Consider the following 27073-nt stretch of genomic DNA (forward strand, 5'->3'; position numbering starts at 1 on the left):
ACAAGTCACCCCATTTTGCAAACTACACCCCTCAGGGAATTCATCTAGGGGTATAGTGTACATTTCAAACCCCCAGGGGTTTCACCAATTTTGATACAAGTGGGCAGTGAAAATGAAAAATTACATTTTTTTACACAAAAATGCAGTTCTGGCTCAAAATTTTTCATTTTCAGAAGGTATGAAGGAGACAAAGCACCCCAAAATCTGTGCCCCAATTTCTCCCGAGTACGGCAATGCCTCACATGTGACCAAAAAATACCATTTGGGTGCATGGCAGGACTCAGAAGGGAAGGAGTGATTTTTGGATTTTGCAGCTCAGATTCTGGTGGAATTTTGGTGGGTGCTATGTCGCATTAGCAAGACCCCCCAAGCACCAATACAGTGGAACCCCCCCACAAGTCACCCCATTTTGCAAACTACACCCCTCAGGGAATTCATCTAGGGGTATAGTGTACATTTCAAACCCCCAGGGGTTTCACCAATTTTGATACAAGTGGGCAGTGAACATGAAAAATTACATTTTTTACACAAAAATGCAGTTCTGGCTCAAAATTTTTCATTTTCAGAAGGTATGAAGGAGAAAAAGCACCCCAAAATCTGTGCCCCAATTTCTCCCGAGTACGGCAATGCCTCACATGTGACCAAAAAATACCAGTTGGGTGCATGGCAGGACTCAAAAGGGAAGGAGTGATTTTTGGATTTTGCAGCTCAGATTCTGGTGGAATTTTGGTGGGTGCTATGTCGCATTAGCAAGACCCCCCAAGCACCAATACAGTGGAACCCCCCCACAAGTGACCCCATTTTGCAAACTACACCCCTCAGGGAATTCATCTAGGGGTATAGTGTACATTTCAAACCCCCAGGGGTTTCACCAATTTTGATACAAGTGGGCAGTGAACATGAAAAATTACATTTTTTACACAAAAATGCAGTTCTGGCTCAAAATTTTTCATTTTCAGAAGGTATGAAGGAGAAAAAGCACCCCACAATCTGTGCCCCAATTTCTCCCGAGTACGGCAATGCCTCACATGTGACCAAAAAATACCAGTTGGGTGCATGGCAGGACTCAGAAGGGAAGGAGTGATTTTTGGATTTTGCAGCACAGATTCTGGTGGAATGAATGGTGGGTGCTATGTTGCACCAATACAGTGGAACCCCCCCACAAGTCACCCCATTTTGCAAACTACACCCCTCAGGGAATTCATCTAGGGGTATAGTGTACATTTCAAACCCCCAGGGGTTTCACCAATTTTGATACAAGTGGGCAGTGAAAATGAAAAATTACATTTTTTTACACAAAAATGCAGTTCTGGCTCAAAATTTTTCATTTTCAGAAGGAATGAAGGAGACAAAGCACCCCAAAATCTGTGCCCCAATTTCTCCCGAGTACGGCAATGCCTCATGTGTGACCAAAAAGTGGCAGGACTCAGAAGGGAAGGAGTGATATTTGGATTTTGCAGCACAAATTCTGGTGGAATGATGGTGGGTGCTATGTCGCATTAGCAAGACCCCCAAAGCACCAATACAGTGGAACCCCCCCACAAGTGACCCCATTTTGCAAACTACACCCCTCAGGGAATTCATCTAGGGGTATAGTGTACATTTCAAACCCCCAGGGGTTTCACCAATTGTGATAAAACTGGGCAGTGAACATGAAAAATTACATTTTTTTACACAAAAATGCAGTTCTGGCTCAAAATTTTTCATTTTCACAAGGAATGAAGGAGACAAAGCACCCCAAAATCTGTGCCCCAATTTCTCCCGAGTACGGCAATGCCTCACATGTGACCAAAAAATACCAGTTGGGTGCATGGCAGGACTCAGAAGGGAAGGAGTGATTTTTGGATTTTGCGGCTCAGATTCTGGTGGAATGAATGGTGGGTGCTATGTGGCATTAGCAAGACCCCCGAAGCACGGTGAAATTATGAACCTAATATTCCATAGATGTGTGGTATATTTTAAAACACTCCTTTATACATAGGCCGGGTTTGTCGGGGCAAGTGTCACACTGGAAAATAGTTTGCTTTCTTATTCCCTTTTTATAGCAAACTTTGCACCTTTTTTGTGTCCTGCCCTTTTTTCCAGTGGAGGGGATTTCATCAGGAAAATGCTGCCCTGGTACAATACGGGGGCCAGTACTAGAAGTACTGGGGCCCTCTGCCTGCTGGTTCCCAAATATTAGGCCCTTTATGACTTCCTCTTGAAAGTGCATAAATGTCCCCCTCTGGCCGGTAGAACGGAATAGCACGTAAGCGTTATACAGTGCCATCTGGATGATATACACGGCCACCTTCTTGTACCAGATTTTTGTTTTCCGCAGGGCACTGTACGGCTTCAGTACCTGATCTGAAAGATCCACTCCGCCCATGTACCTATTGTAATCCAGGATACAATTAGGTTTGGAGGTGTGGGTACTGGTACCTCGTACAGGGACGGAGGTGGTACTGTCTCCGTGAATTGTTGTCAGTATAAGGACATCCCTCTTGTCCTTATATTTGACCAACAACATATTTTCGGTGCATATTCCCCTGCTTTCACCCCTTCTCATTACTTGGGCAATGTGCGTTTTTGGGAGGCCTCTTTGGTTCTTGCGCACAGTACCGCAAGCTGCTGTACCTCTTGAACCAAGGGCCTTAAACAGGGGGATGCTAGTGTAAAAGTTACCCACATAGAGGTGATAACCTTTATCCAGGAAGGGGTGCACTAAATCCCAGACAATTTTCCCACTAACACCTACGAGGGAGGGGGGGCATTCTGGCGGTTGAATTCTTGAATCCTTCCCTTCATAAACCCTAAACCTGTGGGTGTACCCTGAGGTGCTTTCACACAGTTTATACATTTTTATGCCATACCTTGCCCTCTTACTGGGAAGGTACTGGCGGAATTTAACCCTTCCTTTAAAATGTATAAGGGACTCGTCGATACAAATAAATTTTTCAGGGATGTACACCTCTTCAAATTTGGCACTGAAATGATCAATGACCGGCCTGACTTTGAATAGCCGGTCAAAGGTGGGATCATCTCTGGGTGGGCACTGTGCATTATCGGTGTAATGTATAAATTTAAGAATTGTCTCAAATCGAGTCCGGGGCATGGCCATACGGTAAAATGGAGTACTGTACAGAACATCTGTACTCCAATATTGCCTAATTTCTGGCTTTTTTACTATGCCCATATGAAACACCAGACCCCAAAACGTCATCATCTCTACTGCATCTACAGGGGTCCACCTAGCAAATGATGACGTGGGGTTTTGAGCAATAAACTGCTGGGCATATAAATTAGTTTGGTCCACCATTAAATTTATAAAATCATCAGAGAAAAATAATTTGAAAAAGTCAATTTCTCTGAGACCTGTGGAATCAAATTGGATTCCTGGCATGGCCAAAAACTCAGGAACCTGGGGCTCAAAATTGTCTGGTGGTGGGGTCCATACTAGATCAATTATTGGGGGGGGAATCTCAGCTGATCTACGGGGGCGTCTTTGAGGGGGTCCCTCATCACCAGAGGAGGAAGAGGAGCTTAAGACGAATCCTTCAAATTCCCCGCTTGCATCACTGCCTGTGTCAGAGTCAGAGGCAAGCATGGCATATGCCTCCTCCACTGAATACATTCTCCTGGATGACTGGGAGGACATTTGGGAGGACATTTGGGAGGACATTTGGGATGCCATTTTTATTTTTGTGTTACTGGTAGTGAAATGTTTCAACACGTGTATAGTGTAGGGGGGGGGTACAAACTTTATTTCAATCCGGGGGGTATGTAGTGTGTATGTGGTGCAGAAAAAAAAAAATACTTTATACCAATAAAAAAAAAAAAAATGAAGGGGTTAAAAATAAAAAATTGAAGGGGTTAAAAAAAAAAAAAAAAAGGTCCTGCGCCAAAAATTGAGCACAGATGTTGGTCAGTAACGTCTGTCACTGAACAGCGCTCAAAGGCAACAGGAATCTGATCAAAAAAAAAAAAAAAATTGATCAACCCTGTGCCGAAAAAGCTGATCAGTGATGTACGTCACTGATCGGCGCACAGTGGCCACAGGACACCCACAAAATCAGTGTGTGTAAAAAAAAAATTAAAAAAAGACCCCACAGCACTCACAAAAAAAAAAAAGGTGATCAGTGATGCGACACTGATTACCAGTGAGGGACAGCAGGTGCACAACCTTTGGTGCAACTGACAGTGCAACTGGCAGCAACTGACAGGTATATATATAAAAAAAAAACCTCTGCGCCCCCAAAAAGTTGCTGATCAGCACAGATATACTGATCAGCACAAAAGGGGGGGTAGCAGACACAAAATATACACTCTCTATCACTCTCTGTCACTATCTCTCTCTATCTCTCTATCTCTCACTATCTCTCACTATCTATCACTCTAGGACACTGCAGCAGCAGCACTGACAGTTATATGTATAAAAAAAAACTGCACCCCCAAAAAGGGGGGGTAGCAGACACAAAATATACACTCTCTATCACTCTCTGTCACTATCTCTCTCTATCTCTCTATCTCTCACTATCTATCACTATCTATCACTCTATGACACTGCAGCAGCAGCACTGACAGTTATATATATAAAATAAAACCCCTGCACCCCCAAAAAGGGGGGGTAGCAGACACAAATCTCTCTATCTCTCTACCTCTCACTATCTATCACTATCTATCACTATCTATCACTGTATGACACTGCAGCAGCAGCACTGACAGTTATATATATATAGAAAACCCCTGCACCCCCAAAAAGGGGGGGTAGCAGACACAAAATATAGCTCTCTCTGTCACTATCTCTCTATCTCTCTCTATCTCTCTCTATCTCTCTCTCTATCTCTCTATCTCTCTATCACACTGCAGCAGCAGCAGGAAGTCTCAGGAAGTCAGATCCAGGAAGCGTCCAGCACGCTACAAGCAGTGATAAGGTGATCAGGTAAGGTATTTGCAAGGATCAGGTAAGTATTAGCAAGGATCAGGTCGGTATTCACGGCAGGCAGGCACGGTGACCGTTCTGCACGCTATTCCAGACCGGAATGGCGTCTGCAGCGCAGTCACCGTCAGTTTAAATGTCGCGCCTTGGCTGTGATTGGTCCGTGGGTCCCACGGACCAATCACAGCCTTGGGGGCAGGTGGGGTGAGGGTGGGGTGAGGTGTCATCGTCACCGATGACCCCCTCATGCCCCCTGACGCCCGGCGGTGATTGACACCTGTGTTACCGAGCGTCCGATTCGCTGGTAACACAGGAAAACGCTGTGAATGGCTGTTCACACTGAACAGCCAATCACAGCGATCGCCGACGGGGGGGCGACATCGCAGCCCCCCCTGGGCATGCAGGGACATGTCTGCTGTCAGGGACAGCAGACATCGTCCCTCTGTCACTGCGTCTCGAGACGCAGTGACAGTTTAAACTCATGACGTACATTTATGCCATGTGTCGGGAAGTACCTCCCGGCCATGACGTAAATGTACGTCAAATGTCGGGAAGGGGTTAAGATCCCTTGTGCGTTCCTATAAATCTTTTGTTAAATCTTCTGATCTTTCGTGCAGCACGTAAGATCAGAAGATTCAGCTAAAGATCCACGGGAGCGCGCATCGGACCGATATCGACAGATTATCGGTAAACATCGTACGATATATCGGCCGATTTATCGAAAATCGGCCAATTGGACCAAAAATCGTTCTAGTGTGTGGGCACTTTAAGATTAGTGATACAGGAGGACGGTCAGTGAGTGATACAGGAGGACGGTCAGTGAGTGATACAGGAGGACGGTCAGTGACAGATGAGTGATACAGGAGTACAGTCAGTGAGTTATACAGGAGGATGATCAGTGCGTGATGAATGATACAGGAAGACGGTCAGTGAATGATTAGTGATACAGGAGGACAGTCAGTGAGAGATTAGTGCTACAGGAGGACAGTCAGTGAGTGATACAGGACGATGGTCAGTGAGTGATACAGAAGGACGGTCAGTGAGTGATACAGGAGGACGGTCAGTGAGAGATTAGTGATACAGGAGGACAGTCAGTGAGTGATACAGGACGATGGTCAGTGAGTGATGAGTGATACAGGAGGACGGTCAGTGCGTGATGAATGATACAGGAAGACGGTCAGTGAGTGATGAGTGATACAGGAGAACAGACAGTGAGAGATAAGTGATACAGGAGGACGGTCAGTGTGAGATTAATGATACAGGAGGACGGTCAGTGAGAGATTAATGATACAGGAGGACGGTCAGTGAGAGATGAGTAATACAGGAGGACGGTCAATGAGTAATACAGGAGGACGGTCAATGAGTGATACAGGAGGACGGTCAGTGTGAGATGTGTGATACAGGAGGACGGTCAGTGAGTGATGAGTGATACAGGAGGACGGTCAATGTGAGATGAGTGATACAGGAGGAAGGTCAGTGAGTGATGAGTGATACAGGAGGATGGACAGTGAGTGATACAGAAGGACAGTCAGTGAGTGATACAGGAGGACGGTCAGTGTGAGATGAGTGATACAGGAGGACGGTCAATGAGTGATACAGGAGAATGGTCAGTGAGTGATGAGTGATACAGGAGGATGGTCAGTGAGTGATGAGTGATACAGGAGGATGGTCAGTGAGTGATGAGTGATACAGGAGGATGGTCAGTGAGTGATGAGTGATACAGGAGGATGGTCAGTGAGTGATACAGGAGGTTGTTCAGTGAGTGATGAGTGATACAGGACAGTAGTGAGCGACGAGTTTGCAGGCGGACATTAGGGCTCAGGCGCCTGCGCATTCTATCAATAATCGGCCACTATGAAAATTCACACATTGAATTAAGCCCATAGACACCTTAGCATAGACTTATGCTGGGTACACACCAGGACGACTAGGGCCCGATCCCCACAATCTAGATCCAATTCCGATCAATTGGATGTAGATTGTGTGCTGATTGGGCCCTTTTCTGACCTGCTGTGGACCGATACCAATCCGATGCGCGGTCCCGCGTGTCGGTCGGTCGTTATTGAGATCCTACCTGCTGCAGGTAGGATCTCAATGACGACCATACAGCCGGGTGCGGGTCGCCATCGGATCGGACCCGCTCACGGTGCACATCGTGAGCGGGTCGTGCCCCCCGGCGTCACCGTGAGCGGGTCGGACGAGACACTGACGACCCGCTCACGATGTGCATCGTGAGCGGGTCGTCCTGGTGTGTACCCTACATTAGAATGGATTTAGAATAAATTCCTTGTGTTCGATGCGCAATTAATTATGATATTGCAGCCTGCTTTTTAATAAAGGAGAGATACCTTCTCCTTCGAAATGACAATTTTTGAGAATGATATAAAAGCTTGGCGCAGGATATCATAAAAAAAATGTGAAAGGAAACACATTTCAGAAAATAGACTCTCCTTCCTCAGTCTGTGTCACAGCCTGAAGAAGGAGAGTCTATTCTCTGAAACGTGTCGCTGTTTTACCACGCCGATGCACTTTAGAAAGTTGGCACTTTCCTGCATCTGGACATTTTAAAGGACGTATTTGCACTTTTGACCGGGACCCTGACCCTTAAGCCATCTGCGGTGGTGCCGCAGACTTTTACTCAAAAGCAAAAGCCCACCGCAGCCACAAATTTGAGTGAGGTATTGGGGGACATTTACCAAAATGGATTCGTAGAAAAAAGGTGTATTCGTAGGGAGAAATACACCTTTTTTTTACGAATTTGTATTTTCGGGATTTACTATCCCAAAAATACAACAATTCGTAGTCCTAAAGATGGGACATTCGTATTTGTAGTTACAAATACGAATGTCCTACACCATCGATAGGATACGACAGAAATCACCATTCAAAAGAATGGTGGTTCCTGATGTACTAAGCAGCCGTACTGATAATACGGCTGCTAAGTGGTGTGAAACACCCACGCAAATACGACAGGAAAATACACCTTGCTTTCCCTGTCGTATTTGCTTTAAGCCTGCACGGATCAGTCAGATCCGTGCAGGCTTCAGTGTAAAAAAATAGAAAAATTAAATAAATAAAAAAAAAAAAATCTGCGTGGGGTCCCCCCTCACAGCCGAAACCAGCACCAGGCTGACGGAGCCTGGAGCCGGTAATTAAAAATCAGGGAACCCGACAAATAGGGGTTCCCCGATTTTTAACAACCAGCCCCAGGCTCCAGGTCCGTAAAAAACAATAGTTTAAACCCTTCCCGACATTTGACGTACATTTACGTCACGGTCGGGAAGTACTTCCCGACACATGGCGTAAATGTACGTCATGGCTTGTAACTGTCACCGTGTCTATAGACGCGGTGACAGTTTCAACATGTCTGCTGTCCCTGACAGCAGACATGTCCCTGCATGCCCAGGGGGGGCTGCGATGCCGCCCCCCCGTCGGCGATCGCTGTGATTGGCTGTTCAGTGTGAACAGCCATTCACAGCGTTTTCTGTGTCACCGGCGAATAACGTTCACCGGTGACACGCGATCGGAGGTGATTGGTGCTGTAAAGTACAGCACCAATCACCGCGGGGTGTAAGGGTGACACTGGTGTCACCCCACCTCACCCCGCCCGCCCCCAAAGGCCGTGATTGGTTCGTCGGACCGACGGACCAATCACAGCCAAGGAGGGGGATTTAAACTAACGGTGACTGCACTGCAGACGCCATTCCGGTCTGGAATTGCGTGCAGTGCGGTCACCGTGCCTAGCTGCCGCAGTATACTGACCTGAACCGAGCAAAATACTTACCTGATCACTGCTTCATCACTGCTTGTAGTGTGCTGGATGCTTCCTGGATCCTGTTACTACTTGTGACTTCCTGTGTTGTGAACTTGTGCTGCTGCAGTGTAATAGCGTTAGATAGAGAGAGATAGATAGAGAGAGATAGAGAGAGATAGTGTCAGAGAGTGCTATATTTTGTGCTGCTGCAGTGTGATATAGTTATAGATAGAGAGATAGAGAGAGAGAGATAGAGAGATAGTGACAGATTGTGCTATATATTTTTTATATAACTGACTGCTGCCCCCCCTTTTGTGCTGATCAGTATAAATTAACTGATCAGCAACTTTTTGGGGGCGCAGGGTTTTTTTTAATATATTTATATACCTGTCAGTGCTGCTGCTGCAGTGTTATAGAGTGATAGATAGTGAGAGATAGAGAGATAGAGAGATAGAGAGAGATAGTGACAGAGAGTGATAGAGACTGCTATATTTTGTGTCTGCTGCCCCCATTTTGTGCACCCCCAGCAACTTTTTGGGGGTGCAGGGGTTATTTTTCATATATATAACTGTCAGTGCTGCTGCTGCAGTGTCATAGAGTGATAGATAGTGAGAGATAGAGAGATAGAGAGAGATAGTGACAGAGAGTGATAGAGAGTGCTAAATTTTGTGTCTGCTGCCCCCGCCTTTTGTGCTGATCACTATATTTGAGGTGATCAGCAACTTTTTGGGGGTGCAGAGGTTTTTTTTTTTATATATACCTGCCAGTTGCTGCCAGTTGCACTGTCAGTTGCACCAAAGGTTGTGCACCTGCTGCCCCTCACTGGTAATCAGTGTCGCATCACTGATCACCTTTTTTTTTTTTTGAGGCTGCTGTGGGGTCTTTTTTTAATTTTTTTTTTACACACACTGTGATTTTGTGGGTGTCCTGTGGCCACTGTGCGCTGATCAGTGACGTACATCACTGATCAGCTTTTTCAGCACAGGGTTGATCTTTTTTTTTTTTTTTTGATCAAATTCCTGTTGCCTTTGAGCGCTGTTCAGTGACGGACGTTACTGACCAACATCTGTGCTCAATTTTTTTTAAAGTATTTTTTTTTTCTGCACTACATACACACTACACACTACATACCCCCCGGGTTGAAATAAAGTTTGTACCCCCCCCCCCTACACTATACACGTGTTGAAACATTTCACTACCAGTAACACAAAAATAAAAATGGCATCCCAAATGTCATCCCAAATGTCATCCCAAATGTCATCCCAGTCATCCAGAAGAATGTATTCAGCGGAGGAGGCATATGCCATGCTTGCCTCTGACTCTGACACAGCCAGTGATGCAAGCGGGGAATTTGAAGGCTTCGTCTTAAGCTCCTCTTCCTCCTCTAGTGATGAGGGACCCCCTCAAAGACGCCCCCGTAGAGCAGCTGAGACCCCCCCCCCCAATAATTGATCTCGTATGGACCCCACCACCAGACAATTTTGAGCCCCAGGTTCCTGAGTTTTTGGCCATGCCAGGAATCCAATTTGATTCCACAGGTCTCAGAGAAATTGACTTTTTCAAATTATTTTTCTCTGATGATTTTATAAATTTAATGGTGGACCAAACTAATTTATATGCCCAGCAGTTTATTGCTCAAAACCCCACGTCATCATTTGCTAGGTGGACCCCTGTAGATGCAGTAGAGATGATGACGTTTTGGGGTCTGGTGTTTCATATGGGCATAGTAAAAAAGCCAGAAATTAGGCAATATTGGAGTACAGATGTTCTGTACAGCACCCCATTTTACCGTATGGCCATGCCCCGGGCTCGATTTGAGACGATCCTTAAATTTTTGCATTACAACGATAATGCACAGTGTCCACCCAGAGATGATCCCACCTTTGACCGGCTATTCAAAGTCAGGCCGGTCATTGATCATTTCAGTGCCAAATTTGAAGAGATGTACATCCCAGATAAATTCATTTGCATAGACGAGTCCCTTATACATTTTAAAGGAAGGGTTAAATTCCGCCAGTACCTTCCCAGTAAGAGGGCAAGGTATGGCATAAAAATGTATAAGCTGTGTGAAAGCACCTCAGGGTACACCCACAGGTTTAGGGTATATGAAGGGAAGGATTCAAGAATTGAACCGCCAGAATGCCCCCCCTCCCTCGTAGGTGTTAGTGGAAAAATTGTCTGGGATTTAGTGCACCCCTTCCTGGATAAAGGTTATCACCTCTATGTGGATAACTTTTACACCAGCATCCCCCTGTTTAAGGCCCTTGGTTCAAGAGGTACAGCAGCTTGCGGTACTGTGCGCAAGAACCAAAGAGGCCTCCCAAAAACGCACATTGCCCAAGTAATGAGAAGGGGTGAAAGCAGGGGAATATGCACCGAAAATATGTTGTTGGTCAAATATAAGGACAAGAGGGATGTCCTTATACTGACAACAATTCACGGAGACAGTACCACCTCCGTCCCTGTACGAGGTACCAGTACCCACACCTCAAAACCTAATTGTATCCTGGATTACAATAGGTACATGGGCGGAGTGGATCTTTCAGATCAGGTACTGAAGCCGTACAGTCCCCTGCGGAAAACAAAAATCTGGTACAAGAAGCTGGCCGTGTATATCATCCAGATGGCACTGTATAACGCTTACGTGCTATTCCGTTCTACCGGCCAGAGGGGGACATTTATGCACTTTCAAGAGGAAGTCATAAAGGGCCTAGTATTTGGGAACCAGCAGGCAGAGGGCCCCAGTACTTCTAGTACTGGCCCCCGTATTGTACCAGGGCAGCATTTTCCTGATGAAATCCCCTCCACTGGAAAAAAGGGCAGGACACAAAAAAGGTGCAAAGTTTGCTATAAAAAGGGAATAAGAAAGCAAACTATTTTCCAGTGTGACACTTGCCCCGACAAACCCGGCCTATGTATAAAGGAGTGTTTTAAAATATACCACACATCTATGGATTTTTAGGTTCATCATTTCACCGTGCTTCGGGGGTCTTGCTAATGCCACATAGCACCCACCATTCATTCCACCAGAATCTGAGCCGCAAAATCCAAAAATCACTCCTTCCCTTCTGAGTCCTGCCATGCACCCAACTGGTATTTTTTGGTCACATGTGAGGCATTGCCGTACTCGGGAGAAATTGGGGCACAGATTTTGGGGTGCTTTTTCTCCTTCATACCTTCTGAAAATGAAAAATTTTGAGCCAGAACTGCATTTTTGTGTAAAAAAATGTAATTTTTCATTTTCACTGCCCAGTTGTATCAAAATTGGTGAAACCCCTGGGGGTTTGAAATGTACACTATACCCCTAGATGAATTCCCTGAGGGGTGTAGTTTGCAAAATGGGGTCACTTGTGGGGGGGTTCCACTGTATTGGTGCTTTGGGGGTCTTGCTAATGCGACATAGCACCCACCAACATTCCACCAGAATTTGTGCTGCAAAATCCAAATATCACTCCTTCCCTTCTGAGTCCTGCCACTTTTTGGTCACACATGAGGCATTGCCGTACTCGGGAGAAATTGGGGCACAGATTTTGGGGTGCTTTTTCTCCTTCATACCTTATGAAAATGAAAAATTTTGAGCCAGAACTGCATTTTTGTGTAAAAAAATGTAATTTTTCATTTTCACTGCCCAGTTGTATCAAAATTGGTGAAACCCCTGGGGGTTTGAAATGTACACTATACCCCTAGATGCATTCCCTGAGGGGTGTAGTTTGCAAAATGGGGTCACTTGTGGGGGGGTTCCACTGTATTGGTGCTTTGGGGGTCTTGCTAATGCGACATAGCACCCACCAACATTCCACCACCAAAAATCACTCCTTCCCTTCTGAGTCCTGCCATGCACCCAACTGGCATTTTTTGGTCACATATGAGGCATTGCCATATTCGGGAGAAATTGGGGCACAGATTTTGGGGTGCTTTTTCTCCTTCATACCTTATGAAAATGAAAAATTTTGAGCCAGAACTGCATTTTTGTGTAAAAAAATGTAATTTTTCATTTTCACTGCCCAGTTGTATCAAAATTGGTGAAACCCCTGGGGGTTTGAAATGTACACTATACCCCTAGATGAATTCCCTGAGGGGTGTAGTTTGCAAAATGGGGTCACTTGTGGGGGGGTTCCACTGTATTGGTGCTTGGGGGGTCTTGCTAATGCAACATAGCACCCACCAACATTCCACCAGAATCTGAGCTGCAAAATCCAAAAATCACTCCTTCCTTTCTGAGTCCTGCCATGCACCCAAATGGTATTTTTTGGTCACATGCAAGGCATTTCCGTACTCGGGAGAAATTGGGGCACAGATTTTGGGGTGCTTTGTCTCCTTCATTCCTTGTGAAAATGAAAAATTTTGAGCCAGAACTGCATTTTTGTGTAAAAAATGTAATTTTGCATTTGCACAGCCCAGTTGTATCAAAATTGGTGAAACCCCTGGGGGTTTGAAATGTACACTATACCCCTAGATGAATTCCCTGAGGGGTGTAGTTTGCAAAATGGGGTCACTTGTGGGGGGGTTCCACTGTATTGGTGCTTGGGGGGTCTTGCTAATGCGACATAGCACCCACCAAAATTCCACCAGAATCTGAGCTGCAAAATCCAAAAATCACTCCTTCCCTTCTGAGTCCTGCCATGTGCCCAAATGGTATTTTTTGGTCACATGTGAGGCATTGCCGTACTCGGGAGAAATTGGGGCACAGATTTTGGGGTGCTTTTTCTCCTTCATACCTTCTGAAAATGAAAAATTTTGAGCCAGAACTGCATTTTTGTGTAAAAAAATGTAATTTTTCATTTTCACTGCCCAGTTCTATCAAAATTGGTGAAACCCCTGGGGGTTTGAAATGTACACTATACCCCTAGATGAATTCCCTGAGGGGTGTAGTTTGCAAAATGGGGTCACTTGTGGGGGGGGTTCCACTGTATTGGTGCTTTGGGGGTCTTGCTAATGCGACATAGCACCCACCAACATTCCACCACCAAAAATCACTCCTTCCCTTCTGAGTCCTGCCATGCACCCAACTGGTATTTTTGGTCACATATGAGGCATTGCCATACTCGGGAGAAATTGGGGCACAGATTTTGGGGTGCTTTTTCTCCTTCATACCTTATGAAAATGAAAAATTTTGAGCCAGAACTGCATTTTTGTGTAAAAAAATGTAATTTTTCATTTTCACTGCCCAGTTGTATCAAAATTGGTGAAACCCCTGGGGGTTTGAAATGTACACTATACCCCTAGATGAATTCCCTGAGGGGTGTAGTTTGCAAAATGGGGTCACTTGTGGGGGGGTTCCACTGTATTGGTGCTTGGGGGGTCTTGCTAATGCAACATAGCACCCACCAACATTCCACCAGAATCTGAGCTGCAAAATCCAAAAATCACTCCTTCCTTTCTGAGTCCTGCCATGCACCCAAATGGTATTTTTTGGTCACATGTGAGGCATTGCCGTACTCGGGAGAAATTGGGGCACAGATTTTGGGGTGCTTTGTCTCCTTCATTCCTTGTGAAAATGAAAAATTTTGAGCCAGAACTGCATTTTTGTGTAAAAAATTTAATTTTGCATTTGCACAGCCCAGTTGTATCAAAATTGGTGAAATCCCTGGGGGTTTGAAATGTACACTATACCCCTAGATGAATTCCCTGAGGGGTGTAGTTTGCAAAATGGGGTCACTTGTGGGGGGGTTCCACTGTATTGGTGCTTGGGGGGTCTTGCTAATGCGACATAGCACCCACCAAAATTCCACCAGAATCTGAGCTGCAAAATCCAAAAATCACTCCTTCCCTTCTGAGTCCTGCCATGCACCCAAATGGTATTTTTTGGTCACATGTGAGGCATTGCCATACTCGGGAGAAATTGGGGCACAGATTTTGGGGTGCTTTTTCTCCTTCATACCTTCTGAAAATGAAAAATTTTGAGCCAGAACTGCATTTTTGTGTAAAAAAATGTAATTTTTCATTTTCACTGCCCAGTTGTATCAAAATTGGTGAAACCCCTGGGGGTTTGAAATGTACACTATACCCCTAGATGAATTCCCTGAGGGGTGTAGTTTGCAAAATGGGGTCACTTGTGGGGGGGTTCCACTGTATTGGTGCTTTGGGGGTCTTGCTAATGCGACATAGCACCCACCAACATTCCACCACCAAAAATCACTCCTTCCCTTCTGAGTCCTGCCATGCACCCAACTGGTATTTTTTGGTCACATATGAGGCATTGCCATACTCGGGAGAAATTGGGGCACAGATTTTGGGGTGCTTTTTCTCCTTCATACCTTATGAAAATGAAAAATTTTGAGCCAGAACTGCATTTTTGTGTAAAAAAATGTAATTTTTCATTTTCACTGCCCAGTTGTATCAAAATTGGTGAAACCCCTGGGGGTTTGAAATGTACACTATACCCCTAGATGAATTCCCTGAGGGGTGTAGTTTGCAAAATGGGGTCACTTGTGGGGGGGTTCCACTGTATTGGTGCTTGGGGGGTCTTGCTAATGCAACATAGCACCCACCAACATTCCACCAGAATCTGAGCTGCAAAATCCAAAAATCACTCCTTCCTTTCTGAGTCCTGCCATGCACCCAAATGGTATTTTTTGGTCACATGTGAGGCATTGCCGTACTCGGGAGAAATTGGGGCACAGATTTTGGGGTGCTTTTTCTCCTTCATACCTTCTGAAAATGAAAAATTTTGAGCCAGAACTGCATTTTTGTGTAAAAAATTTAATTTTTAATTTTCACTGCCCAGTTGTACCACAATTGGTGAAACCCCTGGGGGTTTGAAATGTACACTATACCCCTAGATGAATTCCCTGAGGGGTGTAGTTTGCAAAATGGGGTCACTTGTGGGGGGGTTCCTAAATTTTAGCATCTTATGGTGCCTAGAAACCTACATGGTGCCTAAAAAATAATCTCATAAAAAGGAGGCTCCAAAATCAAGTAGGTGCTCCTTCTATTATGAAGCCTGTGGTTTGGTCAACGTGCACACTAGGGCCACATATAGGATATTTATGAAAACAAAAGAATTGGGGGAATCAATTTTTAGTCACATTTCTCTAGTAAAATGTACTGTGTTCCTTAGAAAAATGTATTAAAATTGCAAATCTGCAAAAAAAATGAAATTTTGAAATTTCACCTACACTTTGTTTTAATTCCTGTGAAACACCTAAAGGGTTAACAAACTTCCAAAATGCTGTTTTGAATGCTGTGAGGGGTGCAGTTTTTGAAATGGTATCATTTATGGGGGTGTCTCCCATACAAGTCCCTCAAAGTCACATCAGAACTGAACTGGTCCCTAAAAAAATCAGTGTTTGAAATTTTCTTGAAAATTTGAGAATTTGCTATTCATATTGTAAGCCTCCTAGTGTCCAAAAAAATTAAAAGGAAGTTGAAATAATGATGGAAACATAAAGTAGACATATGGTCTATGTTAGTTATTAACTATTTTGAGTGGTATGATTATTTGTCTCACAAGCAGAAAATTTAACATTTTGCAAATTGCTAAATTTTCCATTTTTTACGTCATTTTGGTATTTTTCACAAAAAAACACAGACTGTATCGACCCAAATTTACCACTAATTTGAAGTACAATGTGTCACGAAAAAACAATCTCAAAATCACTGGGATAAGTAAAAGCAAAAAAAAGTTATCCCCACTTAAGTGATACATGTCAGATTTGAAAAAAAGGGCTCTGTCAGGAACGCAAAAACTGGCTCTGTCAGGAAGGGGTTAATCTATTTTTTTACACCATTTTTTTTACACCATTTATCAGCTCGATGCCCACCGCCCAGGGGCATCGAGGACAGCACCAGGCTTCAGCCTGGTCAGGTAAGTCCTGGAGGGGGGGGGACCCCTTCATTGGGGGGGTCCCCACTCCCCCAGGGCCCCTGGCCAGGCTGACTGGTCGGTAGGGTTAATGTTTTGGCCACGGGACCTTATATCATAAGTGTCCCCCGGCTGTGGCATTACCCTGCTGGCTGGTTTTGCCTGGGGCTTTTTTCTTAAAATACGGGGGACCCCTAGTCATTTTGTCCCCCGTATTTTGGGAACCAGCCCCGGACCTGGAGCCTGGGGCTGGTTGTTAAAAATCGGGGAACCCCTATTTGTCGGGTTCCCTGATTTTTAATTATTGGCCCCGGCTCCTTCAGCCTGGTGCTGGTTACAGCTGTGGGGGGGACCTCACGCTGGGTTTTTTTTAAATTTATTTATTTTTCTATTTTTTTTTACACTCTGCAGCCTGCACGGATCTGACCGATCCGTGCAGACTGCTAGAAATAATTCGTATTAGCGGCCGTATATACGGCCGCTAATACGGATGGTTACACCATCGGAGGGTTACAAAGCAGTCGTATCTGACTGCTTTGTAACTTCCCCTCCGGAACACGACTTTGCATACGACTTAAACAGTCGTATGCAACCGTAGGGGAAATACCAATACGAAAAACTAGGTTTTTCATATTGGTAAATTTCCCCCATTATGTCTTGTTTACAATACCCGGATTCATCAAATGTGTCTTCATGTATTTTATCATGTTGTAATAAATTGTTTTTAAAGTAACAAATTCCTTTCACATTTTTTTTATGATATTCTGCGCCAAGCTGTTTATATCATTCTCAAAAATTAACTTAAGCACAGACTATCAATCACAATGTTTTTGAGACAGATATCATGGCCATACATTGAGACACACAAGGGTAAATGTATGAAGCTTGGAGAAGTGGGATCTATCCCCAGAAAGAATGTTATGTGCAAGGTGATAAGGCTCCAGCCAATCAGCTCCAATATGTAAATTGACAGTTAAGAGGTGATTGGCTGGTGCATTATAATCTTGCTATGGGGCCCACAAAGTTCTAGTTGTAGTTCTGATACAGATGGAGCCTTCTTCAACTAGCCTTCTCTGGAGACTCATGGCTCATCGAGACTTGTTATCGTCTATTGTTCTCAGCTGCAATACAATACATAGAACAATACAGTAGGATAAGCAGAGAATTAAATCTGACAGATCTGGCTCACTTATTCCTATTAAAGGGCTAGATGAGGACGGCTCTATCTGTAGGTAATTGATAAGAAAGGTGTCACCACAGATGATGGCAATCCTACATTACCAGGGAAGTCCAGGAACTAGAGATGTGCGGCGGCCACTTTTTCGGGTTTTGGTCTTGGTTTTGGATCTGGATCTCCCTTCGTGTTTTGGATCTGGATTGGTTTTGGCAAAACCACCCTTGTGGGTTTTGGTTTTGGATCTGGATTTTTATGGAAAAAATGCTAAAAATGGCAGAATTTGGGCCTGTTTTTGCCCCTAAAGTATTATTAACCTCAATAACATTAGTTTCCACTCATTTCTAGTCAATTTTGATCACTTCACAGCTTACAAAATTGTTTTCATTTACTGTAGTTGGGCCAAAAGGGTATACCGAGGTAGCTGGATGACTGAGCTAAGCGACAGCAGTGGGCATCATATACATGTGGACCTTACACTTCCATCCTGGCAGAGCGGCACTGCAGGGGCAGACAGGGTGGCAGTTTAATAAACTATCCCAAAAAAAGAGAAATGCTCCAAACAGCAAATACAAAGAGGTATCGGCCTTGTCATGACTGGTGGTAGCAGCTTCAGCACTCCCACTATTTCCTCCTCCATCATGTGTTTTTATTTTATTTATTACTTTTATTTATTTTTCTTACTTTACACTGGACACAGCCTGTCACACTGGATACAGCCCCTTGGACACTGCCCCTGGACACAGCCCCTGGAAACTGCACTGGACACAGCCTGTCACCCTGGACACAGCCCCTGGACAATGGACACAGCCTCTGGACACTGGATATATGTCGTCACACTAGACAATGGATATATGTCGTCACACAGGACACAGGATATATGTCGTCACACAGGACAATGGATATATGTCGTCACACAGGACACAGGATATATGTCGTCACACTGGACACAGGATATATGTCGTCACACAGGACACAGGATATATGTCGTCACACAGGACACTGGATATATGACGTCACAGTGGACACAGGATATATGTCGTCACACTGGACACAGGATATATGTCGTCACACTGGACACAGGATATGTCGTCAGTCATCACACAGGACAGGACACAGGATATATGTCGTGAGTGACTCGTGACACTGGACAATGGATAAGATATAGGCCGTCACACTGGACACAGCCCCTTGTATTACTGCAGCCCCTGTACACAGTGTACTACTCAGCAGCACTGCAGCCCCTGCGTGTGAGCACTGAGTTAGTTAGTTAAATCACAAAAAACACAGGGTTCAGGGCTAAATAAATCACAACACAGGGCTTAGGGCTAAATAAATCACAACAGGGCACGGGCCACAGGACAGCCCCTGGACAGTGGACACTGCAGCCCCTGCGTGTGAGCACTGCAGCACCTAGTTAGTTAAATCACACTACAGGGCTCAGGCCTATAAACAGTCACTGACTCTCAAGTCTACAACACAGGGCAGTGAGGGCAGGTCACGGAGCACAGCACAGCACGGAGCACATGGCACGGAGCACAGCACAGGGCAGTGAGGGCAGGTCACGGAGCACAGCACGGAGCACATGGCACGGAGCACAGCACAGGGCAGTAAGGGCACAGGTCAGGTCACGAAGCACATGGCACAGAGCACAGCACGGAGCACACGGAGCTTCCCAACCACCCTCTTCCCTCTCCAAGTGTGGAGTGAAGATGGCGGGGCGCGTGTGTGTCTTTTATAAGATCCCGCTCCCGCGAGAATCCGACAGCGCGATGATGACGTTCGGCCTCGTTATTGGTCCAGAATTCCGGGGGGGAACTCCCGAGCCGGCCCGGATCCCCGATATTCGGATCTGTCGGATCTCGGGAATCTGGACCCGCTCATCTCTACCAGGAACAGAGCATTTTCTCCATCATGGAAAAGGTCAGGTAGTCAACCCTACATAAAAACATAAACTAAGCTGAATATGAAAGAAGCAACACATATACACACGGTAGAGACTAGTTCCCATGCAGTATAGCTTACAGGAAGTGACGTTCAGTGAGGGCGGAAGTTGTTAGATGCCCTCACAACGTTTTTAAATTTATGTGTAATTCATGTAGGTGTCGTTTATTTTGTTTTATTTTTGCAGCATTGTACCCTCGCGGGCTCGCACGCTTCGGGCACGGTGGCTCGCTTCGCTCGCCACAGATTTATATTCCCCCTCCAGGTATACGTGGACCCAGGGCATGATGGGAAAATTACCTAAACTGCATGGGATCTAGACACTACCATATACACACTGGCAGGTTCTGTGGATGATTAAAACCAGGTGAAATGGAGTCTTGAAGTCATCCAGCCACACCTCAAGACTCCATTTCACCTGGTTTTAAACTGCCACAGAACCTGTGTAATTAATATGTGTCCCGGATTAAAGGGATGAGTTGGTCACCCTAGCAGGCATGTCCAAACTTTGACCATCCAGCTATTGTGAAACTACACATCCCAGCATGCCATAGTTTGAACGCTCCCGAATAGCAAATCTGTGGCAAAGCATGATGGGACTTGTAGTTTCACAGCAGCTGGAGGGCCATCCCCATCCAGGTGTAGTGATGACCATCAGTTTGGTTAACCCTCAGGGATCACCTTCAATGACTTTAAAACAAGGATGGTCATCACTCAGCCATCGATCTGTTCAAACCACCGATGTTCACTTCAGGCAGGGGCCGCTTAGGAGAAAAAAAAAACATTGGCTCCCTGTTTAACATTGGTAGTAGAAAAAAAAACCATCCGATTTCTGTCATCGATGGTAAGCTCATAAACCATCAGTGGAAAGCCAGTGATAATTGTTAATCATCGATGGTTGATGCCCATCCCTAGGCCAGGTGCGTTCACCTGGGAGCAAATTAGAAGATGTTTTCCAAAACCTATTATTACCAGAACACGTGTAATACAAATGCTTCAATTAAACACAGGCCATTGCATAATCCAATCTTGTTTCTCAGGCTATCTCTGGGCGGGAGAGCTGCTGTTTCCCTGCCAGAAATCTGAACCTTGGTCACCCACAGAGGAGGAGTAAGTGAGGGGAGTGTGGTGTTCTCCTACCCAGAATACAGCATTACAGAGGAAGGCAGCAAGATGTGGAGACAACTATTAGAGGATGGCAGGTGAGCTGCAATACTGTGAGACTGTATATACTGGGCTACGGTATATATACCCCTGCAGATACACTGACGCTCACTGTGCAGTGACTATACACAATGGGAATAATTAGCAGCTTCAAAGTTTCAGCTACATAACTTTATTTGTGCAAACTGCAGACCAAGAGTGTGAGCTACATTGTGTGTCTGTGTCTGTGTGTAGTCAGACCCAGAGTGTGAGCTGCATTGTGTGTCTGTGTCTGTGTGTAGTCAGACCCAGAATGTGAGCTGCATTGTGTGTCTGTGTCTGTGTGTAGTCAGACCCAGAGTGTGAGCTGCATTGTGTGTCTGTCTACTAGTCTGCATGGTTCTTCTGACACAGGGACCTGGTGTGTGAGATGCATTGTGTGTCTGTCTGTGTGTAGTCAGACCCAGAGTGTGAGCTGCATTGTGTGTCTGTGTCTGTGTGTAGTCAGACCCAGAGTGTGAGCTGCATTGTGTGTCTGTCTACTAGTCTGCATGGTTCTTCTGACACAGGGACCTGGTGTGTGAGATGCATTGTGTGTCTGTGTCTGTGTGTAGTCAGACCCAGAGTGTGAGCTGCATTGTGTGTCTGTGTGTAGTGAGACCCAGAGTGTGAGCTGCATTGTGTGTCTTTGTCTACTAGTCTGCATGGTTCTTCTGACACAGGGACCTGGTGTGTGAGCTGCATTGTGTGTCTGTGTCTGTGTGTAGTCAGACCCAGAGTGTGAGCTGCATTGTGTGTCTGTGTGTGTAGTCTGCATGGTTCTGACACAGGGATTTGGCGTGTGAGCGACGCATGGCTGTAATGTTGTTGTAATTTATTTATATGGCGCCACAAAGGTTCTGCAGCGCCTATCAATACATAGATGAGCAAAAAACAAATAATGGATTACAGTACAGAGGACAATTTAGGACGAGTACATGGTAAATAAGGATAGTTGCATTAGGGAACAGGACACTGAAGCAATTGTCTGGATGGTAGATGAGGAGAGAGTAGGGCTACTATCTAATCCCTTTAATTCCGGACACATATTAATTACACAGGTTCTGTGGCTGGCTGACTTCAAAACTCCACTTCAAATGTTAATCAGCCACAGAACCTGTGTAATTAATATGTGTCCAGAATTAAAGGGATGAGGTGGTAACCCTAGGAGAGAGGGCCCTGCTCGTGAGAGCTTACATTCTAAAGGGGAGGGGCAGATATATACGGGAGAGAGACAGAAGGGGTAGAAGTGAGCATAAACAGAAGGTTAGGATGAGAGATGGCTGGGTTTTATGTGGGATGATGATCCGCTCAGTCTTAGACATTTTAAGCCTAAAGGTGTGTACACACTGGCCGATATATCAGACGTTTCATTACGCAGCCGATAAATTTGATGCACCATCGGCCAGTGTTTACGAACAATATATCTGTGAACAGCGTTGTTCACGGATATATTGCGTTGGCTCCACAGCACAGCCTATAGGCCAGATGTACTCCGCTTCAAAAGTGATAAAATGGGGAGTGATAACCAACCAACCAACCAATCAACTCCTAACTGCTATGTCACAGACTGTTTGAAAAATGTCAGGCAGGACCTGATTGGTTGGTTGTTTATCACTCTCCATTTTATCACTTTTGAAGCTGAATGCATCTGACCCAATGTCCGATATATCGGCGCATTGTGCTGTGTGTATGGGCGATCTCCAGACTGCCTGTAAAGCCACACTGGGAGCCGGCAGCTCAATGGGCGGGCACATGCAAATGCGCCTGCCCACTTGGATGTCTTTTCCGACGGATCGGGCAGGGTGTATGGAGAACACGCTGCCTGATCTATCTGCAGATATATCTATTCGTGTGTACCCACCAGCATAAGAAAGCGCTGGGCCATCCGAGAATAGATAGCAGAGAGATAGGTGGAAGTGTGGGTGAGAATTAGGAGAGGAGAGGATCAGTAGAGGAGAGGTAGATTTGAGTATTACCAGCATAGATCATAGTTGCCGACAGTGGCGTAACGCAAATTTTTGCTCCCCCCCGCCGGGACAATTTCGCGCCCCCCCCCCCCCCCCGACAATTTTGCCGCTGCCCCCCGCAGGGGTCCGTTCGGCGCGGAGGTACCTGTATTAATTTCAGGGAGAGCCTGGAGGTCCCTGCGCCTGCGGCGCTGAGTAGGATGTTGCCGGCCGGGGTCCCTGCAGTGAAGTGGAAATAACGCGCTATCTCCGCCGGAGATAGCGCGTTATTTCCACTTCACTGCAGGGACCCCGGCCGGCAACATCCTACTCAGCGCCGCAGGCGCAGGGACCTCCAGGCTCTCCCTGCCTGAATACAGGTACCTCCGCGCCGCACGGACCCCCCTGCCAGCTCCCCGCTGCACCCACAAGCAGTGGGGAGCTGGCTGAGAAAAAATAGCGCCCGCAGACACCCGGCGCCTCCCCGCCACCGCGGGGGCTGCGTCCCTATAGTTACGCCAGTGGTTGCCGACTTCTATGCTGCCCTCTCCAGCTCATTGAAGCAGTGGGGCGGGGCCATCCCCGGGAGGCGAAATGGGCAGTTTGGGGGTGGGGCCATGGAAGGGATGCTCTGTTGGGGGCGTGGCTATAGCAAACACGTTATTTTAGTCCCGCCCCCCGCAGGGCAATGCCGGTATTTCAGGCATTGCACTATGGGGGCGCGGGGCTAAAATGACGTGATCGCTTCATTTCACCCTCGGACCCCCCTTCCTCGCCGTGTGGGGGTTTGCGGCTGATGGATGGAAATGCGGGAGGGTTGCCCCCTTTTCTGGCCATTCCGGGAGGGTAGATGCTAAAGGACCTTCACTATCCACGCCACCACTGGTTGCCTTTAGTGACCAGGTGGTGAGCAGAGCGGAGCGAGCCACCGTGCCCGAAGCATGGCAAGTGTCCGTTTGGGACCCTTCTTCCGACCTTGCTCTTCCTTTCTCTTCCCCTGTGACGTCACGAGGTCCTTTTGTCCCCTACAATTTAGACCTAACCATTCCGGGAGGGTTGGCTACCCTGGCATAGATGTGATATTGGAAGTTTAATGATAAGAACATCTGAAAGATGATAATGGGAGAAGGTCATACGATAAAATGGTTTGATGAATCCATTCTGGGCCAATACTGATTTAAAGCCATGGATTTATACTATTTTTAAGTCTCATTTAAAATGTTTTCTTTGTCTCTTTTAAATGAAAAGTATAAAATCCTAATTTAAAAAAACAACAACCATGTAATCTCCCTTTTTCCAGGCGTGCCTTTAATGAGCACTGGCCCCACAGCGTCTTGGTTCCTGTTGGGGGCGCCCTGGTTTGCTGGATGCTGTGTAGGCGCAGGAAGCCGGCAATAGAGATGGGGGATGGCTGGTGGGGGAGAGGAGAGAAAGCACAGAAGAATGAAGACACCAGTGTGAGACCTTTCCGCCTTGAGGTGTCCGATGCAGATATCCAGGTACCAGAAGTCACAGCATGCCTTACACAAGATATTTACCGTATGTATTTCTTCATGTTCATTCTAGCACCTTGCACCAGTCACATCCCGTGCAGTTCCTCTTTCCTGCCTCAGGTGTCACTGTCTGCTCTGGTGCTTATAGCACACACTGTCCTGTAGCTCAGCACTGAGATACAGACCTCAGTGTGCTAGAAGCACCACAGCAGAGAATGATAACCCAGACCAGAAAGAGGAACTGCACAAGTTGTGGTAGGGTTTTCTAATGAACACAAGTCTTATAGTGTGCACTTGTCATGTGACAATCGGGCCCCTGCTTTAATAACACTCTGGTTCTGCCATATCTAAGAAATGACAAATGACATTATCTCTCTCCAAGGCTTGATCTATCTTACCTAATAGCCTATGATGTAAGAGGCCAAAAATCTATACCAAATAATAAACAAAAATCCACAATTAACAGTAATATCAAACCGCAGTAAGTGTCGCATTATCAGATAAAGCCACCAGACGGGGCCACCCCCCAGGCCCCAGTTGGTGTCACATTACCACAAAGTGTCACCCCCTCATGCCCCAGCTGATGTCACGTTACCAGATTGTTGCAATGACATGTGCTACTGCTGCTGCATCCATCAGATCGCCACCATCTAGGAGTGGATTTAATGTGACCTCCTTTATTGCAGCAGTGACACCGGTTAGATAGATCTATTCCTGTAGGTAAACATAGAGCAGTATAATGTACAATATACAGGCTCCATAAATGGTGGCAGATAAACATAGACACATCAGGGACTGGATAGCCGGCTGGCGCAAGTCTCTGAAACACTGGACTGATTTACTGGTAACAAAGTCCAGGATTGGAGAGATGAAGCAATATGCAGGTAATATTATCTGTCACAATGAATGTGCAGAGCTGGAGCAATGAACAAGGCGCAGTAGTGCGATACAGTTATAATCCCAGCGGTTAAACTACCAGAACACCATTGCTGGAACATAAGTACGCTTGGGCAGGTTAGGGTTGGGCTGCGGGGAGGGGGCATTAGGTTTAGATGGCTGGGTATAGTGGTAAGGGTTAGGCACTAGCGGGGGACATGTTAGCGTTAGGCTGCAAGCAGGGAGGGTTAGCGGTGTAGGGGGAGAGGTTTAAGGAACGTACAGGGCCTCTGTCCCGATCCTCTGTATCTAGGTGTCTTTTGACTTTGTAAAGTCCTGAAGTGTACACCAGACACTTTTTTATAAGAGACATAGGTATATGTATATATATAATTATATAAGGTTGTGTGTGTGTGTGTGTGGATGTGTTGGGGGGCACCAATATAAATCTTGCCTCCGGGCAACTGGGATGAACTTACGCCACTGCAGACACTATTGGTGTCAACACACGGTGAGATTCCCTTGCTATTCGACTTAAGATTTGACTGCTATACAATCTTTGCTATCTCTGTACTTTTTAAATACAATCCATACAATCTGCATTAGATTTGCACTCTATAGTCATGGCTGCCCCGTCTATCTGGGTTTCGATTTGTGCTGTCACGGGAGCGCGCATCGGGATCGCAAGGTAAAAAACCTGTGCAATCTGCATACAATCTGCATGCGATTTTGACTATATAGTCAAAATCTAATGTCAAATCTCACCGTGTGTAAACAGCATTAGTACCTGCAGGGCCAGATTAATAATGAGATGGATGAGACATCTTCTCAAGGCCACCACAGGAAAATGGCCTATCTGACCACACGGTGGGCATTAAATCATAGGTATTTTCCTCACCAAATAATGCAATTTTCCATTTTTGTTTGTCTTTATTTGGACATTGGGGTTGATGATTTAAAAGGTTTACTCACCCTGTCGTTCTGAAAGCTCCGAATTGGATGAAAAGTGGCCATATCCAGTGGCGTAGAGAGGGGTGGGCGGGCACTTTTTACTTAGGCCCGGGTCCCAATTCCCCTCCCCATTGCAGGGAGTCAGCCAGTGGGGAGCGAGATAACAACAGGCTTCCGCCATAGCACCGCCTCTCTCCACATTCCTGCTGAGCTGGGGAGAGAGACAGCTATAGCGGAAGCCTGTGTTTTTTTTTATTTCTCCATCGGAGGCCACACCCCCTCCATTTTACTGAGGGCCGGCCGGCCAACCTGTGGGCACCCCTAGCCATATAGCACTAGTGGATGGAGGCGTTTGGGCCAATGTGGTCTATAAAATCCATGCCTGCCTGCAAACACTGTGGCTCAGGCTAGATAGTAATGGTCAAACTGTTGTAAGTAGGCTTATCAAAATTGCCCCAGTGTAAAACACTGGATTGAGGACTAATGTTTTTTTTAAAAGTGGCAGTGTTATGTCACAGTGTCACTTTGTGTCACATAAATCCCTCATGCTTATATAAAACATCATAAATGGAAGATGTATGTGTTCCGTTATTGGTGCTACAGGATCTACACGAGCGCCTGGACAGGACTCGCTATGTTTCTCCTCTGGAAGACTCACAGTTTCATTATGGGGTCAATGGCCCAGAGCTCCAGAAGATTGTCTCCTACTGGAAGGACACGTTTGATTGGGGAAAACAGGTGGAAATGATCAACAGGTACCCGCACTACAAGACCAGCATTGAAGGTTAGTCCCACACCACGAACAAAAACAAACCATTAATAGTCTGTGTATGATTTGAGTGTGAGGAGCCAGGGCTGTAACTAGGATGGGGCGGAAGGTGCTCATCACACAGCACATTTGCCCTGTGTGCGCTCTGGTCGTATCAATCTGTGACCGCTTGACTATGTACTGTACGTGCCGCTGCCAGCTACAGCGCTGCATGCTGTAATGTACCATAGTAGCAGTGTGCCTGGCTCCTCCTCTGCCA

General features: G+C 46.0%; 1 protein-coding gene across 1 annotated transcript in view; it reads left to right on the forward strand.

Annotated features, from left to right (window-relative positions):
* LOC146063240 (epoxide hydrolase 1-like) overlaps positions 1–27073 on the forward strand; it is a 40752-nt gene that overhangs the window by 6246 nt on the left and 7433 nt on the right. The window contains exons 2-4 of the mRNA XM_083175444.1: positions 20635–20796; positions 24026–24224; positions 26649–26829. Coding sequence (XP_083031570.1) covers positions 20768–20796; positions 24026–24224; positions 26649–26829 — 409 coding nt within the window. The 5' untranslated portion in view covers positions 20635–20767. The remainder of the gene's footprint in view (positions 1–20634; positions 20797–24025; positions 24225–26648; positions 26830–27073) is intronic.

Source organism: Crinia signifera, chromosome 3 (genome assembly GCF_055691185.1).
Source record: "Crinia signifera chromosome 3, ASM5569118v1, whole genome shotgun sequence".
NCBI lineage: Eukaryota > Metazoa > Chordata > Amphibia > Anura > Myobatrachidae > Crinia > Crinia signifera.